The sequence below is a fragment of the Panthera uncia genome, chromosome D2 (assembly GCF_023721935.1).
Source record: "Panthera uncia isolate 11264 chromosome D2, Puncia_PCG_1.0, whole genome shotgun sequence".
In the NCBI taxonomy this organism is placed as follows: domain Eukaryota; kingdom Metazoa; phylum Chordata; class Mammalia; order Carnivora; family Felidae; genus Panthera; species Panthera uncia.
Genome location: NC_064818.1, coordinates 44,934,444 through 44,953,290, shown reverse-complemented (window position 1 = coordinate 44,953,290; position 18,847 = coordinate 44,934,444). Strand labels below are relative to the sequence as shown.

The following is an 18,847-nucleotide window of genomic DNA, read 5'->3' as shown; positions in this document are numbered from 1 at the left end:
GATTATACAATTGAAGAGTCAGTATAAACATCAAAAACGATTCGAAGTATATATATATTTTTTAGCTTGGGAAATAATAGTGACTATTGCAGCTGGTTTTACAATCAGAGGATTCAGTTTAAAAAAATTTTAAATACCTCTTTTACCCATTTTTACTTTGAAGTATTTTCTTATTTTCCTCCTATGTGTTTTGGGTCACATACCGCACATGTATTAGTATTATTTAGGGACGCTTTTGAGGTTTCCCTGACATAGCAAATTGACAAGATAGTTCCCCTGAAAAAAATTTTATTGTTATAACTATAATATAAAATTCTTCCCCTACCAGAGTGTCAAGGTCTGGAATACTTTCCTCCTCATCCTGGAGAGCACAGTAATGCCAAGAGTCTTAGCATCGCCTACTTCAGACATAAGCATTTTCTTCCTCCAAAGTATTAATTTCATATTAAATAAAACCAAGAATTGGTTTGATGATTAATGAAAAACAGGTAAAATGATAAATGGAGTACCTTGGCTTTCAACATTTGTTTGAGACACGTTGCTGTTTCTGTCTTGATTTTCCTGAAACAAAACAAGAGAATAGAGAAATTAAATCCTGAATACTACTATGGTGCCCCTCACCCCATTACACAGGTTCACATACACACATGCATGTGACCCCCTCAAATTACTCATATAGTCACAAGTCTTAGATGCAAGAAGGGAGGAATGCTAAATCCTAAAGGACCACAATAAAACGTAAGTATTAATGTTCCTGAGTCAAAGGGGAAAAAACCCACAATCTTCCATTAAGTAGGATTTACAGTAATTACCAAAGATGATGCCAAAATGGGATCAAATAGCATTTCAGATGTCTGTGATGTGGGCCACCCTGGAGAGGTGACCAGGCACAGGATCTGGGGCTAGGCAGCCTGAGAGGCCAGAGACCAGGTTTCACAGCCAGCCTTTGGCTTTGTCACTAGCACAGTGGACAGGATACTTATTTTTCCTGCCGCCACTTCCTAAGAAATGTATTGGGGGGAAAATACTATATAAAACCAGATGTTCATTGATAATACATTAAAAATTCAAGTGTCTGTACGTAAGAGAGGAATCACTGGGTTCCACTCCTGAAGCCAAGACTACACTGTATATTAACTAACTTGAATTTAAATTTAAAAAAATTCAAGTGTCTACTGAATGAATGAAATATAATTTTTTTTCGTTAAGTTTTAGGAAGGATTTAAAGTGGATAAAAGATCCTGAGGTTACAGACTACAGAATAAACCCGACGTTGTATCTCAGGAGGAATGCAGAAGGAAATGTCTTGCATTCCACTGTTTGGAAGGCTGCCTTCTAGAATATCTTAAATCGGAATCCTTCAATGAAGACATGAGAGAACTATTAACAGATTTTTCCATATCCACTCCTAATCCAACTGGTTCCCCGTTCTTTAAAAGGCAGAACTGTCAGTCTGATGACACAGAATTCACGCTTCATCAAAGCAAACTCCCAGGGACCACCTAGATCCTGTTGCTTGGGAAACCAATGGCTCCAATGTTGTTTGGACTCCCTGGGTCACAGGTTCATGCTTGCAGAAATGGCTGAGTTCAAGATATTTCCACTGTAAAACTTGCTATGAGATTCGATTATGCAATAATGGCCATAGCAGGGCTGGTTACAACTGCTCCATTACAGATAACTTATGCAGACGATGGTCATGACTTAGCTCCTTCCAAACACTGATGCCCAGATTATTCCACTGGACTTTTGTGGATGTCAGCGTGGTACTGGGTCAGTGGTGTAGATATGAACCACTCAGCTATTCATTCACTCACTCATTTTCTTATTTATTCAGGCTGTAGTTACAGCAGCCTTTCTATATACCTGGGAGGTTTAGTGATTCTTTTCTTCTTTTTTTTATATTTTATTTTATTTCATTTTATTTTATTATTCTTTTTTTAATATGAAATTTATTGTCAAATTGGTTTCCATACAACACCCAGTGCTCATCCCAAAAGGTGCCCTCCTCAATACCCATCACCTGCCCTCCCCTCCCTCCCACCCCCCATCAACCAAAGCACAAGAGACTCTTAAAAACTGAGAACAAACTGAGGGTTTATTCTTTTCTTCTTTTAAATGGCATGAAGAATAAATTATAGCACTCCTACACTTAACTGCACATGATCTCTCCTACCTGCCCATGCCAAAGCATTTCCAAAGCACTCCTGGTGAAAACAGCATGAGAAGGAATAGCTCAGAAGACACTTCCCTACACATTTCCTGCCTGGAAGCATCCTTGTTTCACTGCATCTAACTCTTACCTTGAGCCTTTCTGGACTCAGGGCTTCCAGCGGAGACAAGCGTTTCACACGTTTCCTCATGCGAGCTGGTCCCTCTCTCCAGTCCAGTTCCCACCTGGAGCAAAGTGTGGCTTCTGTCGTTTGGCCCCACAAGCCCAGCTCCCCAAAAAGCTGCTCCTGAATCTTGGCCCAGGCGTTGGCCGCCTTGATGTTGTTACATCTCCGTCTCTGGGAAGCAGAAGTACAGGGTCACCCTTAGACACATTTCCTCGTGGGCTTGGCCCCGAACCTCTGGGGATGAACAGACCAAGCCCTCTTAATTGGTTGAGAAAAATTAAACCCTACAGGCAGCCCTGAGCACCCTCAGGGTGTGGAGTATACATCCTGGAGCCAGGAGCAGGCCAGGAGAAGATAGCGGTTTTTCAGCTCTGAGACCATTCAATCCAGGTTGGGGGAGGAGAAAACCATCTGCTCGCTGGCCTTCAGAACCATGTGACTGCTGGGTGTTGTGCAGAGCACAATAGGACCTGAAGGTCCTGACACTATTCATCAGAATAGGTTGGACAGAATGGACTTTATAAATGGAACACAGAATCTCACCACAACCCCTGCCCTTCAAAAATGATGCTGAAGATACTCCTTCCAGTGTCTGGACTGGAGGTGTGTGTATGTGTGTGGGGGGGGGGGGCGGAATCACAGACCTGCCAACAATTGGTAGATCTGAGAAAGTCATCTCTGTCTCTGGACCTCAGATTCTCCAACTGTCAAATGAGAACTTTGGCCTAGATATCATCTAAGGGTCTTTCAAATCCTAATATCCTAGGACTCTAGAATGTTGAAGAATTCTAGAATGTATGTGGAAACTAAAACCTTTGCTATTAATGACAATAATCCCTTACTGATGACATCTTTATAGTTTGCATATGTGGCACTTGACTGACCCCCCCCCCCAAACTGCTTTTGTATGCCACACTGAAGTTGTCTCATCACCTGTCAAAGGAAACTTGACACCTGTCAGCTTTGACAGCGGAATCTGCTTTGTCTTTGGGGTGAACTTTTGCAGTTATTCAAATATTTGATGGTTATTTGCCCTATCTTTTGATTTTAAGTTTTCAGAAAATTGAAAGGTGTGTTAATGTTGAGAAGCACAAATCTCATCAACTTAACGTCAAGAGAAAAGAAATCACTATCATGCATCAGGGCTGAGCCCCTCACCTGCTGTATCTCCGTTCCTCTACCCAGCGGCACCATGAGTGAAGCTTGAAACTTTTAAATGATTTCTACTATCCTCATAAAGAAATCAAGTCTGGGAGAGGAGACGTGGTTTCTCCAAGGACCACCGGGTGATGGAGCTGAATATAACAGACAATACAGCGCTTGTTCCATGGTCTTTGGGGTCAGACGAACCAGGGTTATCATCATGTTTCTGCTATTCTCTAGTCGTCTCATGGAAAGGGGCTTCATCAAATGCAGTTAATGATATTACAATAATAATAAAGCCATGGGTTTATGTAAGGATTAAATGAGACAATATTTTCAAGAGTCTTTATGCGGTGACTTTCTCAGTGTAAACAGTATTGTTATTGTGAATAAAGCAAATCCTATTTCAAAGCGAGATTATTTTGTTTCTCCACAGTTCTCACATTTATATCCCAAACAGCATTTTATATAATACTCCGACTGGTTAATAAGGAACTCCAGAAAAATAATGTCTGTCCTGTCCAAAGCCTTTTACAGGGATGAGGCTATATGAAATGAATACACGTTTAGGGAAAATATTTCAGCTCCCTGGAGATTGTCACTGGGTTTCGAATAACATATTAAGCTTCATAGAGGATGAGTAATCCCAAACTATTGGGTTGTCCACCTTGGATTTAAAATTAGTCTTTAAACAGTATCTTCTTCACCCCAAGGATCTACCTATGAACCTGGGGGTTCATGGCTGCCTGTGTCTTCATCACAGAGCAAATAAGTTGTTTCAAATACCTGCAGCCAGACAGGCTGAGATCCCTGTGAGATGAGTGATTGTTTAGTCCGTGACAGAAAGCCACAAGTGGTCCCAGGAGAGAGGACACAGGATGATCAAACGGCAAAAGCCCTGAGTTCCCATACCTGCAAGGTGCTCTGCTTTTTTTTTCAATGTTTATTTGAGAAGGGGACAGACAGAGGGGGGCATACAGGATGGAAGCAGGCTTCACACTAACAGCAGAGAGCCTGATGAGGGGCTCGAATTCACGAACTGTGAGATCATGACTTGAGCCAACGTGGGACACATTACCGACTGAGCCACCCAGGCATGCCACCTTCAAGGTGCTCTCTAATGCCTGTGTTTCTGCATAAGGTAAGGTCCCCTTTCGGCTTCAAGCTCGATTGGGCCAAATGCTTAGAGACTTAGAGGCAGGATTTCTGGTACGTTAGAGGTAGCTATGACTTGGGGCTGAATGGAAACTTTTCAGTAGCATTAATGAGCTTTTCCTCTGGGCAACCAACCCTTCCCTGCTTTTGGTCCCCCATGCTTTGGAGGGGCTGATCCCAGCCCTGGCTTCAGTTCTGAATGTCATCCGAGTGGTGGAGGACGATTACAGGATGGGCTAGTGCACATGATTCCCCAGGATTGGAGATGGTGCTCTCTGAACCTATACGGAGCAGACAGTGCAGAGAGGCAGATGCATGGGTACACAGTTGGGGTCACCTGCCCCACATCAGGGTGCCTTTATGCGCATCAGAGTGCCCCTGAGGCAGAGACAGTCCACAGGCATGTAGCTCAGCAAGAAGACACTGCCTTTGTGCAAGCTAGAAAATGGGTCCCCAGCCTTTACATGAACGTTGCCTAGTTCTAGGATGTACAGCCTGAGAGGGAGAGAGAAGAGAAAGGGAGAGAGAAGAAACAGGTTGCTTAGAACAGAGCTTAAACACCTGGATCCAGCTCTTCTTGAAGCCTCCTTCCCCAGATTTTTTAGTACCACAAAACTTCATTTCCTGCCTGAGCCAGTTTGAGCTGAGCTTCTGATATTTGCATTTGAAAGAGCTGTGACAAAAAACTTAATATACAGAAACTCAGCAAGAAATGGCAACAAACCGTTGGCCCTTAGGGAACCCAAAAGTGTGCGACAGAACACTGCTTCTCACATAAAAGAAAGGCCACTTCTAGGATGGCAGGCATCTTGCAAGAGCTTTAACCAGTAAAGCCTGAAATGTTTTAAAAACAGCACAGACAGAATGAGGCATTTCTGTCAATTATGGTAAGGAATTGCCATAAGAACAGGATGGTCTGGGCATAGAACCAGAGCAGCTGGACCACAGAAAAGAGAACAAACAGAATTTGGAAAAGGCAAATGGGAATCCTGGCAGGGCCAGAGTCGAGGAAACTGTTTTTGCCAGTACTTCTGGAGCAACAAGAAATTTGGGAGATTGGATATATCAAATTGCCTGATTTATTGGTAACATAATGATGGGATATGATGATGCTTGGATGAACTTCCAGGGCATTGGGTAATGTTACCTGGTCATGTTGCGGGCTCCTGCCATCTGTAGAGACCTCTCGGTTGTGGGCAACGGGCCAAGTTAGGGAAGTCTTACACCACGTATTACGGAGAGCCCTGTGGGCCGGGATCCCTGAATCTCACTACGACCACCCTTCTGGGAGGGCTTCACTGAGTACACTCAGCACACGCTGTCCTTGAAGAACTTGGTGGGTTTCACTAGCCTGATCTCTTCACAGAATTTGGACCTGGCTTTTCTGGAAGTAGAGTGGGGGCTGCCCTCAGAAAACGTATTGCCCCTTAAAAAAGCAGGGTGGATGCTCTAGGCCCCGTTATCTCTGGCAGATGGTGATTACCTCTGCATTCCTTTAAACGTTGAAACAATCTGTCTTAAATATTTAAACACTTGGAAAGTATCCTTATGGATTAGCCTCAAATGCTGATTCTCTCAAAAATACCTCAAACAGTAAAACTCTACACAACTTTCTGAAGCATTCTCTGAACCCCATTGAAGCCCGCTGCTGAAAATGAACAAGGCCAAATGTTCTAGAAGGCTGGGGACTTTCCTCGTGGGCTCGGAGCCTCTGCCGAGGTTCTGTCCTTCCCCCACGAACTTTCAGTCTCACACATTCCAGCAGAAACTCACAAAGTACCACACAGCACATCTCTTCCAGTCATCAGCAAATCTCCCAGGCTCTTCCAACCGTAGGAAGAGAGATTCTCACATTCTCGACTGGGTGCTGATTTGGATGTTTAGACAAACAACACCCTCTATCTTGGAATGAAACAAGTGTGGCGAGGATGCCCATAAACAAAGGATGTAATTTTAAACAATTCATCGTATTTTCCCCCAAGAGCAATTGAATTTATTAGCTATATTGCTAATCCTGAAAGAAGTCAGTGAATACAAGTGGTGGGGCATTGATGTGCAAGGGCCTGTCCGAGGGGCTCAGATACCAAGCGGCTAAGCCAGCAGGGCACCCCTCCAGCTGTGCAGTGCAGTCAACAATGTAGGTGCCCATGAGGAGGTTCTTCTCCACACTGAGAGTCTGCTTCAGACCAGCTTGTGCGACCAGAGAAACAGGAATGTCTCCTGATAGCTTTGATAGCCGCATGTCCTGTAGACCCCAAACCCCTCTTTCACCCCTGTCAAGTCTGATAAACTGCCCCTGTCCTTACTCACAGGATAGCTGGGGAGGCTATGTTGCTAACCTGTGTGTTTCTGGGGTGCAGGCTGCACAGCTCATGAATCCTTATTTCCGGGGGCATGTGTGGGCTCCCAAGTGAGCTTATTTGGAGGGAATTAAGACCAGGTTACTTGGCCGAAGTTGATCAGAGCCGATTTTGTTCCCCTGACATTCGGGCAGGCCTTCTTTGGCCCCTCACCCCATCCCAGCCATGCCTCATGACTCCTTACACCCTATTACTCTACTCTTTATAGTAGAATATCCTAGAATTGGCCTCATCACCCTGCTTGTGGTTATTTCCTTACTCTTGGTCCTTCTATTGGGTTTTAAGAACCTTCAAGGCACAGCAGTGACATTATAACCTCTGCCTTTCCTGTACTTAGCATAGATTTTGGAACAGAGAAATCATAAAGCAAATAGTATTTTTAGTGGGGTTTTAATACTATGTATATGTTGTGCTCTATTATCAGCAACAATTTTTTAAAACGTTTGTTAACAAAAAATAAAAATAAAAAAATAAAATGTTTGTTAACAACAACACAGACTAAAGATGAACCTCTTAGCCATTCCATAACCGCACAATGGACATGTATTCCCTGCCAGTCACTTCTTGGTGCTCTATGCTTTCTCTTTAATTTTTACAGCTAGGAAATATTATCCCTTCTTTGAAAGGGGGACCCTGCGACTCAGACTACAGGCCTGGGACGAGGTAGACCTGAGACTCAACTAGAGATCTCACTGGCATGACAGTCAGTGCTCTTTACCTTGACTGTCCAGAAATCACACCTAGAGAGGGGTTGTAAGTATCTACATCTGCCCTCGTGGTGGCGACCCACTGAACTTAGGGTAAAATGCAAAATCCCTAAGGAGGCAGCAAGCCCTGTGTGTTGTGGCCCTGCCTTGTCTCCACCCTTGTTCATCTCCGGTTCAGGTCACCCAGTCGCTTCTTCTTCCAGTTAACTGGCGGCATCTAGCTCTTTCCTGATCAGGAACTTCCCACATGCCTTTCCCTTAGCCAAAAACACATCCTCAGAATACTTCTGTCCATCCTCCTCCTCCAGATCTTAACTTAATGGTCACTTTCTTGGAGGGGGCATCTGATCGGCCCAAGTTAAATTCTCCCCACATCATAATCTCTCATTGTACCTGTATTTTCCGTGTCTCTTGCTCAACACGAGTAATAACGATCGATTTATTTGTGTAGTTATTTCATATCTATCCCTCCAGAGAAGTAGAGTGAAGTTACCAGAGAGTGAGGCCATGTCTGCTCTGTGTACAGTTGCACCTGTACAGGTCTGAGGCACTCGGGGTCGACACCTATTTACTAGTGAATGAATGGGTAGATGAGAGGATAAACATGCTGACTATTTCCTCAGCTGCTGACAGCGTGGGTCCACATTCACTGCACAGGTTACACAAGTAGGTCTGACTCGTTGCTGGCCAATTATTGACTTAGCCAACTAGAACTTAAACCAAAGGCCTTCCTGATTCTTTGCTCCAGGTCCAGGGTAGATTCCTGGCTTCTGTGCAGAGAAAAGAGCTGTTCTGCTTCTTACCTGGACATGATCTTTGTATAAAGATGCATATAGTTCCTGTCCTCTTCTTCTGTAGTTCTCGATACACGACACGAAATCCTGGAAGAGAGAAAACAGGCCACAGCTTAATGACAGTTGTGATTTCAGATAAAAACTTCTCCATTCTGACCAATTATCAGGGGAAATAACGGTTACAAGTTTTGTTGGTCAACTCAGTCACAACCTCATCAATAAAGACTTCACTTACGCTGACACCACGCACACAGATATGCACACACGCACACACATGTGCACACACATACACGTCTGTGGGTTACTTCCACTTCCAGCTATCGTGAGCTAGCTTACAACAGGTCAGTCTTCCTCCCAAGAATAAAAAGAAAAGCCATATTTGAATAATCTCCTTTAAGGCAGCAGAGAGTACCAAGAGAGCCAAGATTTAAGATGTCAAGATCTTGGAGATAAAGAAAACTCACTGAGATGTGCCCAATGCCTGATATCTATGATTTTTTGCCCCTGGCATATTTGCAAGTTTGCAAATAACACAAGAAGTTGAGCTGAACAGAAAGTGGTGGGTAAGAAGCAGAAAAGCTTAACGGAAATTGTGATGCTTTCAGGTGGCTAAGGAGACAAAAATAGGAATTCAGGCTCACCAAGACACCTAGGCCATAAGAGACCAAGAGTCCAGAAATAGGACAGTACAGAGAGGCAAGCCCAGCTTTCTGCACTGATGTTCTCTTTTAAGCAGTTTCTGATTTATAAGCAGTGTAAGTTGTAAAAATCAACAGGATTTGGGCTTTATAGTGGGATCTCTCAAGGGCTGCGCCGTAGAAATAAAGGCGGATTGGAAATAGACCAGGTCTTACAAAGCGGAAACCTGACTTCCAATGGGCTCAAACTCTGAGTACATTATAGTGATCTGCCCCCACTCCAAGTACATGCCAGAAGGCAAAGAAAGTCCTTTCTGGAGAAGGATCCCACCATCTGAAGCCTCTAACTGAGAATTTTCATACGAAATGTTCAGTAGTCAAGCAGAAATTACTAGATGTGCCTGTTAAAAGGATGAACGGAAAAACAGATAATAAAAACATACCCCCACATATGTCCAGACATTACAGTTACCACACATGGACCTTAAAATAAGGCAAGGTAGTCCAAAACATGCAGAATGGAGGCTTTTGCAAGAGATATGGAATCTATGGAAAATAACCAGATAAAAATTCTAAGTCTGTGAAATGAATTAATTGAAATTAGAAACTCCATAGGTAAGTCTGACAGCAGAGTGGATACAACTGAACAGAGGGTGAGTAAAATGGAAGAAATATTCTTGCTAAATATGATGAGATATAAGTATGGAAAATACTTAAGAGATAAAGATAGTTAGATACGTATGTAATATAGAGAAAGCATCTAGCATATGTGGACTGGTGTCTCCAAAGGGGAGGAGACAAAGAAGCAATATCTGGAAAGTTAATGAGAATCTTCCCAAACGGGTGCAAGACTCATTGAGCCACAGATTTGAGAAATTCTGTAAACCTCAAACAAGAAAAATACAGTTAGAAAACCACCCAGAAGCCCATCACAATTAAACTGCAAAAAAGAAAAAAAGAAAAAATATTCAAAAAGATAGCAAAAGTTCTTATCATCTTTAAAGAGGCGACAGTAAGAATGGTAGGGGCCAGAAGAAAACGGAACATCTTCGAATCATGAAAGAAAAAAAAAACTGACAAGCTCAAAGCCTCTACCCAGTGAAAATATCTTTCAAAAATAAAGACAAACCAAAACATTTGCAGGCGAATAATACTGACAGAATGCATTACCAGCAGAACTGCATGAAGTGAAACACTGAAGGAGCTTTTGGGGTAGAATGAAAATGATTTCATATTGAAGCATATATCTTTGGAATGAATGAAAGACTACAGAAATGGTAAATATATTAGTATATCTAAATGAATTTTGGCTATTGGAAAACAATAATAGCAATAATAATAAAAACTTACAGGATTTAAAAAATAAGAATTAAAACACATGAAAAAATAACAAAAGATGGATGGGGTAAATGAAATAGTGTCCTAGGTTTCTTCAATTAAAAATTTGGGGGGGGGGGTGCGCCTGGGTGGCTCAGTTGGTTGAGCATCCGACTTGGTCTCAGGTCATGATCTCACGATTGGTGGGTTTGAGCCCCATGTCAGGCTCTGTGCTGACAGCTCGGAACCTGAAACCTACTTCAGATTCTGTGTCTCCCCTCTCTCTGCCAGCCCCCCATGCTCTGTGTCCTTTTCTCTCTCTTGCTCTCAAAAATAAATAAACATTAAAAAAATTTTTTTTAATTTGGAAAAAGGGTCTAATTTACATTAGACTTAAATAAAGCAAATATGCACATTGTAATTTCTAGGCTAACCACTAAAAACATAATAAAAGAATATGTGACTTCCAGGTAATAGAAGGGAAGTACAATAATTTAAAATAGTTGATAATATGTTGAAAGAGGGGAAAAAGGAATAAATAACAGATATTACAAACAAAATTTTAAACAAGGTGGATTTAAACTAAAATTGTCATTAATTACATTCAACGTAAATAGAGTAAATGCTCCAAATAAAAGATATACTGTATCAAAAAGGAAAACCTAAGTAAATGCTACTTAAAAAGAGATACTCCTTGAAATAAGGACACAAAAGGTTGAAAGTAAAATGATGGTAAAAAAAAATAAACTAGACGAAGGCTAACCAAAAGAAATGTGGTAAAACTGTACAAGTAGCAGTCTTTAAAGTAAGAAGTGTTATTAGGAATGAAGACGGTACTTCATAATGATAAAGGATAAATACACTAGGAAAGTATAAGTTCTAAATGTGAGGCATCTATTAATATAGCCTCAGAATATATAATATATAACGTAACAGAATTGAAAGGAGAAGCAAACAAGTCTACAATCATACTGGAAGAAGATAACTTATCTCTCAGTAACTAACAGAAGAAGCTGACAAGAAATAGAAATAAAGAATATTTGAAGACTATAGTAGGCAAGCCTCATCTGATGAACTGTTTAAAAAATTGCAGAAAATAAATGATACAGAACGCTCAAATGGAATTACTACTAAAACCTGCCACAGGATGGAACATGGAACAAACATAAAATAATTTCAAATGGCCGAAATTACACAGAATATACTTTTTTGAACATAGTGGGATTAAGTTACAAGCAAATTTTTTTTAATCCCCATATATTTAAAAATTAAGCAATATTATTTTAAGTAGCCCATAGGTCAAAGAAGAAATCAAAATGGAAGTTAGAAAATATTTTAGCCTAAATGAAAATGAAAATATCACATAATAAAGCATGTATGATAGAACTAAAACTTTTTTGTGGGGATATATGTAATATACCAATAGTATTATTAGAAAAAATAAGCATGTAATCTATCAAGAAATTTGAAAAACAATTCAAACCCAAGGAAAATATGTTTAATATCTCCCCCAGAAATTCTGATAAAGAAAAAAAAAAAACAGTCAAAAGTTACCAAGAGCAGGAAAAAGAAAACGAGACATCATTCTAGATTCTACAAACATTCAAAGAATCATTATGAATAACTTTATGCTAATACATTTGAAATTTGGATGAACTACACACACACATTCCCCAGAAAACATAACTTACCAAAGCTGATACAAAAAGAAACAGAAAATCTAAATTGTGCGATGTCTATTACAGAAACTAAATCTGCAAATAAAACTCCCCCAACAAAGAAAATTTCAGGCCTGGGCATAAACAGTAATTAGAGGATGAGAGACCAAATTTGAGAAAAAATTCAGTGGAAATCAGCAATAGATAAAGCATAATGTGTCGCTACATAATTAATACCAATCCTTCTTAAATTTCCAAAAAACAAAAACAAAAACAAAAACAAAAACAGAAGAGGGAACACTTCTAAACTCATTTTATGAGGCTAGCATCATCCTGATACCAAAGCCAGATAGATGTCACAAAAAGGAACACTATAGGCCAATATACCTGTAAACAGAGATGCAAAAATCCTCAGTAAAATGCTAGCAAATAGAATTCAACAGCACATTACAATAATAATACACCACGACCTACTAGAATTTTTCCCTAGGATAAAAGGATGATTCAACATCTGCAAATCAATCAATGTCATATACCACATTTACAGAATGAAAGAACAAAAGAACATGAGCACCTCAAAAGACACAGGGAAAGCATCTAACAAAGTTGAACATTTATTTATGATAAAGCTCTCAAAAAAAGAAGTATAAAAGGAATTTACCTAAACATAATAAAGGCCATATGTGAAAAGCCCACACCTAACATCATAATCAGTGGGGAAAACCAAAAGCTTTCCCTCTAGGATCCACCAGAAAGCAAAGATGCTCACTGTTACCACTTCTATTCAACATAGCACTGGGAGTCCTAGTCAGAGCAATTAAATAAGAAAAATAAATAAAAGACATCCAAATTAGAAAGGAAGAAGTAAAATTATTTCTGTTTGTAGATGATATAGTCATATATGTAGAAAACCCTACATACTCAACCAAAGAAGAAAGAAAGAAAGAAAGAAAGAAAGAAAGAAAGAAAGAAAGAAAAGGAAAGGAAAGGAAACTGTTAGAACTAACAAATGAATTCAATAACGTTGTAGGATACAAAATCACCATACAAAAATGAGTCATGTTTCTATACACAAAGAACAAACTATCCAAAAAGGAAATTAAGAAAACAGTTCCACTCACAATAGCAACAAAAAAAGCAAAATAAAATAAAGTAGACCTGTCTTCTCAAATAAAACAACTGACAGTATTTTCTGACAATGATAAAATTAAGCTTTCAAATTTCAAATATTAGAATGTTAGAAAACGTATATCTGCCTCTATAAGCTTGACAGTAGCTAAAATTTTTAATATTGGTGGGGACATGAACATGTTTTTTCCATATTGTCCAAGGAAATGTGTCAACATTAAGGAGATCTACGTAACTCAAGGAACCAATATTCCAAAAGCATGTTAGACGCATGTTATAAAATCATGTATGAGTTAAAATATCCAAAGTGCAAAACAGATCAATATGTTTAATGGACAAAAAAATTCACTGATAAAGGTTTCAACTAACCTTTAAGAAGCTATTACTTGTTGAGTTTTGGTGGAGTATCAAAGAATGTCTATAATTTCCTTTCTGAATTCAAACTGCATATCTACAGGGAGCTAGATTTTCTTCATATATTTCAACCAAAAAAAAAAAAAAAAAAAAAAAACAGTACAACTGATTGAGTAAAGAAGCAGATACAGGAATTGAATCCAACTGTCCTCTTACTAAGTCAGACAGATATTAAAGAGACCTGCAAAAATATAAAACAATACTCCCTTTTTAATAATTTTTATTTTGAAAAACATTTATTAAAAGTGCTATTTATTTTTAAATATAATGGATTTATTACTGTTACTTTTAAATGAATTAATAAAATGCATTACTTTTTAAATTTTGTCTTAATTTCTAATGTGGTAAATATCAATAGATACAATAAACATAAACAAGGCTTTTTGGAGTCCCCAGTCATTTTTAAGAGGGTAAATGGGTCCCAAGAATTATTGTTCTAACACTATGAAAATCAATAAATTACCACTCCATGCAATGACATGGATAAATTGCACATAGTCTGGAGGGAAATAAGCCAGAGAAAAGCATATATACTATGTCATTTCATTTACATAAAAGTAAAAGCATGAAAAACTAATGTGTGATATTAGAGGCTAGGATAATGGTTCCTCGGAGAAAAGAGGGGTCTAGTGACCAGGAAAGAACATGGGGTTTGGGAGTGCTTCTGGGTAATATAATATAATGCTATATTTTCTTCTCTGAGTACTGGTCACATGTTCACTCTGTTAAAATTCTTAAATGTGAATATTTGTGATCTAAACACTTTTTTCTATGTGTGTCACATTTCAATAAAATAAAAAAAATGTTTATCAGCACAGATTCAAAAATATGAAAACAATATAATTGTAAAACCCCACTTAACAGTTTTGAAGTAGTGGGAATAGAATGATTTCTTTCTTTTCTTTGATTTCCTTTTTTTTTTTTTTTTTTTTTTTGCAGAATTTTCTTTCATATGGCTGTTTACACATATTTACACACATTTATAAGTAAAGCAATCATTATGAGCATTGTAAGTGACATAAAATGGTGACAAATTTGACTAATTTTACATCTAGGGCAGAAGCCCAGACCTCTTTCATACACGGTGCTCCGGAGACTTGCAGCAGAAGAGAGCTCTTGGGGAGCACTTGGACACAAAGCAGCTCCTGTCACGTAGCACATGTGCCACACATCTTGCCAAAAAGGGATGGATGGGCCTTGTGTGGGTGACCCCAGGGGCTTAAATGGGACGAGAGCAGGGAGTTTCTCAGGCAGGCAGACTCCAGCAAGACATGTGACAACATGTCCAGACTTCCATGTTGCTCCGTGTTGCTAAGTGAGGGTCTGGAGGTAGAAAGAGAAGTCCAGGGACCTTGGTTCTTGGTCCTTACTACCCACAGTTCATGGGCAAACCACTTGATATGTCTTGAGATTTGATTTACCATCTATAAAATGAGGTTAACAGTATCTGTTCTGATTATTCCAAATAGATGTTATGAAGATAGGGTGAGACTGTAGAATGAAAGTACTCTGTAAACTGAAAAGGGTCACCCAAAGAGACTATTTGTATGTAGGTCACAGGTAAGGTCAGTTAAAAACAGTTGACTTAGATGGTCTCTTCGAACTTCACAATTAGATAAAATTCTGTGTGAGTTAAGTTATAAACCATCTTTACTCTTCAAAAAAATAGCCTAGCTACAATAGCTATAGCCCAGGGGTGTTTGCATCCTTGCTCAGATACTTCATTTCTAATGTCAAATTTACTCTCTATTGTTAAGTTCAGAAAACATTCATTGTCCTTCTCCTATTTTCCAGGCGCTGGAGTACAAAGATGAACCTCATATCTGGTTTTGTGGAATGTGATGGAAGAGACAGATGGTTTTGAGCTGCCATGACCAATGTTGAGACAGAGCTATGCACAGGACATGGTAACACAGGACCCAGTAAATACACAGAAGAGGAGACCTCATCACCAATCATGTTCAGGGAAGGTTCTGTGGTTGAGATGTTGCTTTAGCTGTATGTATCTTAAAGGAGAGGTTTTAAATAGAAGTCTGATGTGGTCCATTAGCATTTTAATTGCTCACTCTTACAGCAATTTGAAAGACGAATTTAATGAAGGAAAGACTGGAAGTAGGGAGCCCCCTTAGGACACCACTGTCACAGTACAAGTGAGACATTAGATGGAGGAATGAGTAAAGTGGAGAAGTCAAATTCAAGAACTATAAGAAATGTAAAATTGGTAGGAATCAGTGACTGTATGAGAGAGTAAGAATTTCTCCAAAATTTCTGGTTTGCCTAATTGAGTGAATTAAATTAGATAAACTAAGAAAAATTAAGAGAGGATGCCTGGGTGGCTCAATCAGTTAAGCTTCCAATTTCAGGTCAGGTTACTATCTTGTGGTGAGTTCGAGCTCCACATCGGGCTCTCCGCTGTCAGCGCAGAGCCGTCTTTGGATCCTTTGTCGCCTTCTCTCTCAGCCTCTCTCTCTCTCTCAAAAATAAATATACATTTAAAAAAGAGAGAGAGAGATCACAAGAACAAGAGAAAGCAAGTTTAAATGATGTGATGTGTAACACGCTGAATTCAAGTGTCAGAGGTATGGCTGCACATCCCTAGAATAAAGCTCAGATGAGACATCCCATGTTGATGAATTTGTGAGTCATGACCAACCAGATGATAGGAAAACCCTGAGAGATGATAAGATCCCTCCTAGAGAGTAGGTACAGAGAGGAGACTGGGGAGACAAGGTACAAAAGCTGGAAAACACTAGCAAAGTTTGGGCCAGCAGGAGAAAGGTTAGAGAGGTTTAAGGAAAACCATAAAGAGAGGCCATGGAAGCCAAGGCCATGTGACCACAGTGAATGCACCAGAGAAGTCCTGTAAGATGAGGCCTGAAAACATCCATTGGATTTGTCTGCAGGAACTGGTCATTGGCAACTTCTGAGAGTTGTTTCAGAGGGATGATTAGATAGCAATAAGTCAACTAGAAATAGGACAAGGAAGTGGAGACCATGAGTATAGGCAACTCATTCAAGAAACTTGACTCTGAAGAAGAGAAAAAGAGGTGGGAGAAGGTCATAGGATAAAAGAGGAAGAATAGAACTCAAGTGTATTACCGCACTGAGGGGAGCTTGGCAGTGAATGGGAGAAGGTCCCTGATGGTGCAGGTTCTGCCAGATAAACGAGAAAGGATGAGATCGGCAGCCCAAGTAGAGGTTGACCTGAGTACTGGGGGAGGGAGAGGCTCTTCGTGCTTGGAGGTGAAAGGAAGGACCTAGCACTTTACAGAGGACAAAGAAGTTTCCATGTGCATTATCACATTTAATATTTAGTCTCCTGACAAATCTGTATGATGATAAGTGGGATAAGCGAGGGTGAATGACTCCAACAAAACACTCCAAGGAAGTGGAAGCCCCGGAAGATGAGCTCTTGGAGGCCGCCATCACGTGTGTCTCCCCCACGCGCATTTCCACCCCGCGCGTCTCCACAGTGCTAGGCAAACACTACTCTCCTGTTGGGCTTTGAGAACTTTCATGCTCTAGAAAGTTGTCACACTTGGTATGTAGAGACAGGAGGTGGGCGATTTGGGTCGGTTCAAGGGCACAGGCCCATCTGCCTGGGCAGCAGTGAATGTGGCACATGGATCAGGGACAAATTCAGAGCAGAGCTCTGCATCGTTTATTGGAACTAAATAGCCTTTGCTTAGCAACTGCCTGTGTGTTAAAGAGTTTGAGAACCTCTGAAGTAGAACAAAGGGCCTCAGAAGGCTGTTTGGAGGTTTGAGAGGGTCCAGATCTGGTTTAGAGCCCGTGCCCTGCTGTCCCAGTGCCTCCTTAGGGAAGGGCTTGGCTACAGAATCCAGACCAGATCTTGGACTGGGGAATGGGGCATATCCCACTGTGGGCTCACCTGTAAGTGAGCTGACCTCGGCTTGGTAGGGCCCACCTTTGCCAGGGCACCCCTGGGGCTGGCCAGATGCTGGTGACCCTCTTGCCCACATGGCCCCACAGGAAGTGCCTGCTGTCCTCTGATGATGGTCGTTACACTTGTTTGTTTAAAGCATCATTAGCCCTGTAATCACAGCTGTGTGGCCCTGCAAACACAAGGAAGGCCAGCATCTGAAGACAGCCCCTCAGACTCTGCTCAGGAACTTGGGGCCAAGATTACAGCTAGAGCTCCTGGCCTCTCCAGCCAAGCACCACACGTGCTGGGTCCAGGACTAAACTCTTCACCTGGACTGTTATCTACTGTGCGCTGACACTTTGTACATCTCTTTTGAATCCTCACCATTTTCTCTGCTTGTAATTTCTTGCAAAGAAACCCTAAGATACATACACAAACATTCACTGACAACATTTTCCACCATCCCAGGTATAGTAGCACAAAATGAAACAACGTAAATATCAACACATGGGAGGCTGGCTCTTCCTTATGAGACAGTATTATGCAGTCATACAAATCATGCTCTCCCAAAACGCCACCACTAGCCCACATAGCACCTTTGTGTCCCTTTTTGGGCAGATACTGTCCTGGACCTGGATGGATGACTTGAATAATGGAAAAAAGGCTGGATTTCAGCTTCCTGTTGCCACTCTGGCCAGATGCCTTTGCGTGCAACCTATACAACCGTTCACTGCAGCCCTGGTGGCAAAAAAGATTTAATGATATGGAACCAGGTTTTCGATATATTGATTTTTAAAAGGAGGTTGGACAGCCATATGCTAACAATAATAAGAGTTAAATCTGTATAGATTTTCATAGAAAAGAAAACCTGAAGGAAAAAACAGTATGGTGGCCAATAATGCTGTTGGCCAAATAGTGTCAGTTCTCTCCTCCTATAGGGACATGGCATGATCGCCCTTCCTGCTACCTTTTAGCTAGGTGGGGCTGGGGAGAAGTGTGCAGAAGCTTAAAAGACTCATGAGATATTTGCTAAGTTCTTTTTTAATTGCCATGGTAACACTCAATGTTCTAGATGATGGCTGCTCCACGAGCTAATGTCTCTGAGGGAGGACAAGGCACGGTAGACTCCTGGCCAACTCACAAGGCACTTGTAACACAAGTGGGAAATAAGCCTTCGCTATTTTAGGACAATTCAGTTTGAGGATGTTTGTTACCGGAACATAACCTAACTTATCCTGAATAATACACACTCCAAGAATGTTAGAATGATTACAGTAAGGATGCACTAAAATACATGTAAGGCATGTG

General features: G+C 40.6%; 1 protein-coding gene across 5 annotated transcripts in view; it reads right to left on the bottom strand.

The window, feature by feature from the left end:
* The window catches only part of WDFY4 (WDFY family member 4), a 298,336-nt gene that overhangs the window by 112,386 nt on the left and 167,103 nt on the right, over positions 1-18,847 (bottom strand). For all 5 annotated transcript variants that reach the window (XM_049645343.1, XM_049645342.1, XM_049645345.1 and 2 more), the window contains 3 exons: positions 8,508-8,585; positions 2,304-2,510; positions 510-561 (listed from right to left, as the gene is read on the bottom strand). In XM_049645343.1, the coding sequence (XP_049501300.1) occupies positions 510-561; positions 2,304-2,510; positions 8,508-8,585 (337 nt within the window). The remainder of the gene's footprint in view (positions 1-509; positions 562-2,303; positions 2,511-8,507; positions 8,586-18,847) is intronic.